This window comes from Arachis ipaensis, chromosome B05, assembly GCF_000816755.2.
Source record: "Arachis ipaensis cultivar K30076 chromosome B05, Araip1.1, whole genome shotgun sequence".
Classification (NCBI taxonomy): Eukaryota; Viridiplantae; Streptophyta; class Magnoliopsida; order Fabales; family Fabaceae; genus Arachis; species Arachis ipaensis.
Window position 1 is genome coordinate 22525455 of NC_029789.2, and position 3012 is coordinate 22528466.

At 33.0% G+C, this 3012-nt stretch overlaps 1 protein-coding gene across 1 annotated transcript in view; it reads right to left on the minus strand.

Annotated features, from left to right (window-relative positions):
• Nucleotides 1–2831, minus strand: part of LOC107643326 — a 4494-nt gene extending 1663 nt beyond the window's left edge. The window contains exons 1-6 of the mRNA XM_016346937.2: nucleotides 2189–2831; nucleotides 1983–2069; nucleotides 1448–1663; nucleotides 1013–1177; nucleotides 622–675; nucleotides 399–545 (exon numbers count right to left, since the gene is read on the minus strand). Coding sequence (XP_016202423.1) covers nucleotides 399–545; nucleotides 622–675; nucleotides 1013–1177; nucleotides 1448–1663; nucleotides 1983–2069; nucleotides 2189–2563 — 1044 coding nt within the window. The 5' untranslated portion in view covers nucleotides 2564–2831. The remainder of the gene's footprint in view (nucleotides 1–398; nucleotides 546–621; nucleotides 676–1012; nucleotides 1178–1447; nucleotides 1664–1982; nucleotides 2070–2188) is intronic.

Sequence of the window (3012 nt, forward strand, 5' to 3'; positions counted from 1 at the left end):
ATGGTTTCGCCTTGTTGGTCCTTAATAAAAAACACAAAACTCAATGGGGTTGCGAGACTTCCAACATAGTGGAAAGCCCACCATTGACCATGTTTTTTTTTTCTTCTACTAATTTTGATTAGCTTCATTTAGCTTTTGACCATGAATTTTGGTTTCGACTTCGGAGACTTTAAAGGAACACTTTGGCGGGACCCTTATGAGGTGAACCTAAATTGGTTGTTAGATTTTCAATTTTTCAACTCAGCTTGTCTTATTCTCATTAAAGCTTAAGATTAATCCAATCCAGTAAAGGCATAAACACTTAATCCGTTTTATATGACTTGTGCGACAAAGTATAACTTTTCCAATCAAGAGTTAAAAAAATACCAAAGAAACTTGTAAATGTGAAAAAATGTTACCTTCCAAATGAGGAGGCTAATATCAAATTGGCCTCCGTGATATGAAGAAGTTGGAGAGATTGCAGCTCCAATTGCAATTCTATTGTTGGTTTGAACAAATCCTGAGCATAGTAAATTGTAGCATCCTGTTGCTTGATATGCATCACTCTGCTTAATAATAAAATATTCTTAGTTGTTACACTTCAAAGTCAAGTAAGGATCAAAATATACTTTACTTACTTACCGTCCAATAAGTAAAGAATCTAGGGTAACTGTCCCCGTATAGCTCCGGACTGACCTGCATCAAAATTAATTCAAATTAGGGATAATTGTATAACATAAACCAAATATTGAGTAAAAAAATTTATTTTAAATTTTTGAGTTGGTGACAATTTTAATATCAATATTTATTTTAAATTTTGGAAGTAACAAATTAATACAAATTAATCACTAGAAAATATTTAAAAAATATTAAGGATAAATAAAAGTTTTACACTTAAAATAATTAAAAAAAATGAAAATGAGAGGTAGGTAGGTGGTGGATATGGTAACTACAATTTTAAATGCTAACAAAAATAGAATGAATTACATTTTAGAAAACAAAAAAATAAAGAGAGAATTTACTGATTACATGCCTGCCAACCAGCTTCAATGGTGTTGAGATCATTGCCAAAAGAACCAGAGATGACCCACATTTGTGACAAGCTGAATTCATATTGGTTTGTCACTCTTGGTGCCCACACATTTATACTTGCTTTCGCTCCATAATATTCTTCTCCACTTACATACCCAACTGCATGCTATTCACAACAAAATTTTATGCAATTCTTACTCACTTATTATTCCATCTTGACACTATTAATTAAAGTATATACTTTTATTAACACTAAGCTCAGATTCATAGTAAAGAAGACAATGGCTATTGATCCGGAAAAAAGAAACAAAATAAAAAAGAAGAAACTCTAACTACCATAGTACCATGTGCTTCCTTTACAATACAAGTTTCTAATTGTTTTGCTTATTTGATACTCTACTTCCTTTGAAAAGATGAAGAAAGAAGAAGTTGATACCTCATGTCCATTGCTGTTAGTGTCCCTTCTAACACGGCTTCTTAATTTTCTTCCAAAAGTGGAAACAGAACTTGCCCTCAGTATATCTTCTTGTGTTGTTCTTCTTATTGGGATTGTACCTTCTGGACAATATTCTCCAGACATGCTCCATACTTGAAACTCTTCACTCCTTTCCTCAACTTCATGCTTATATCCTTCAGGCCTTTCAGGAGGATCCTACACATGCAACCAAACCTTCTTCAAATTATTCTACCTTATTTACTTAATTTCACGTAAATAGAGTAAATACCTTTTTTGGTCTCTGACTATTTGTCTTTATAAAAAATAAAATGTCTTTTTACAATTCAAAAATTCTTAATCAGTCTTAACCATTTAGATAACTGGTCTATACGGCTTCTGTAAACGATGACTTGATGATGTGTCAAAGGTTGCTTAGATTGATAACAAATTGTAAAAAGACGCAGCACAAATAATCAAGACAAAAAAGGAAGGACATATACTCTAAAATTTCAACCGTATAACTAATAATAATTACCAATGGCTTCTGTCCTTTCAATTGAGGATGATCAAAAGCTGGTTGTTGATGAGTTACAACACAGTCTATTATATCACCATCTGGACTCTTCACAAGAAACAAAAAACAATAACAATAAGAGAAAAGAAAAGAAAAAAAAAAACAGAGTATAGAAAAACAGGGGATGAAACAGGGGAAGTGGGAAAAAGCATGAAACTTTGAGAAACCTGAATTGTCTTAACAGCAGGCTTATTGATCTTTTGAAGATGATTTCTTATGAAATTGAACTTTTTCAACTCTTCTTGCGGCCGAAGTGTTTGATTGGCAACTGGGTCATTACCATTACCAACTTCTGTGGACGGCGGCGATGACGACGAGGACGATAAAACAGGACAAACCAAAGAAACAAGAAGAAGAAAATGTACAATGATTGGGAAGCTCAAACACCAGCTAAAATCCATGCTTGAGAAGCTTCGTTTTGTTCTTGTTTTCATATTTGTGTTCATTTGTTTGCATTGGCTTTGTCTTCTTCTCCTCCTCCTTCTTCTTCTTCCCCTTCTTCTTCTATGGACAAGACAAGATAGCTGTGTGTTCCAACACATGGTGAGTATTCGAAGCAAGTTTTAATTACTAATTCACCATTCTCAATGCCTTGGAAGCAAAGAATAATAGCAACAAAGTTTCTTTTATTCTCTCTCTTTGGAGGGTAGTGATTATGAGCTTGAATTGAATGGGTTTGGAGGTTTTATTACTCACAATTTGTAGTTGAACTCCCAAAGCTCTAGGATTGAATAAAATACTACTCTGTAGAGAGGGGGTTTTGGGTTTGCGTTTTGTTTTCAAGTTTTGGCCATGTGGGTTTGAGACTACTTATATAAATGCATGAATAGTGATGAAATCACGCTAATTTTTTAAACTTTAGAAGAAGGATAGTGCATAAGTGGTGCATCAATCATAATTTCTTTAAAATAATAATTATATTTCCTCAAAATTAATTTTATTGAAGTACGAATATGCATTTTGCTTCTGCATGAAAATTTGTATTCATAAT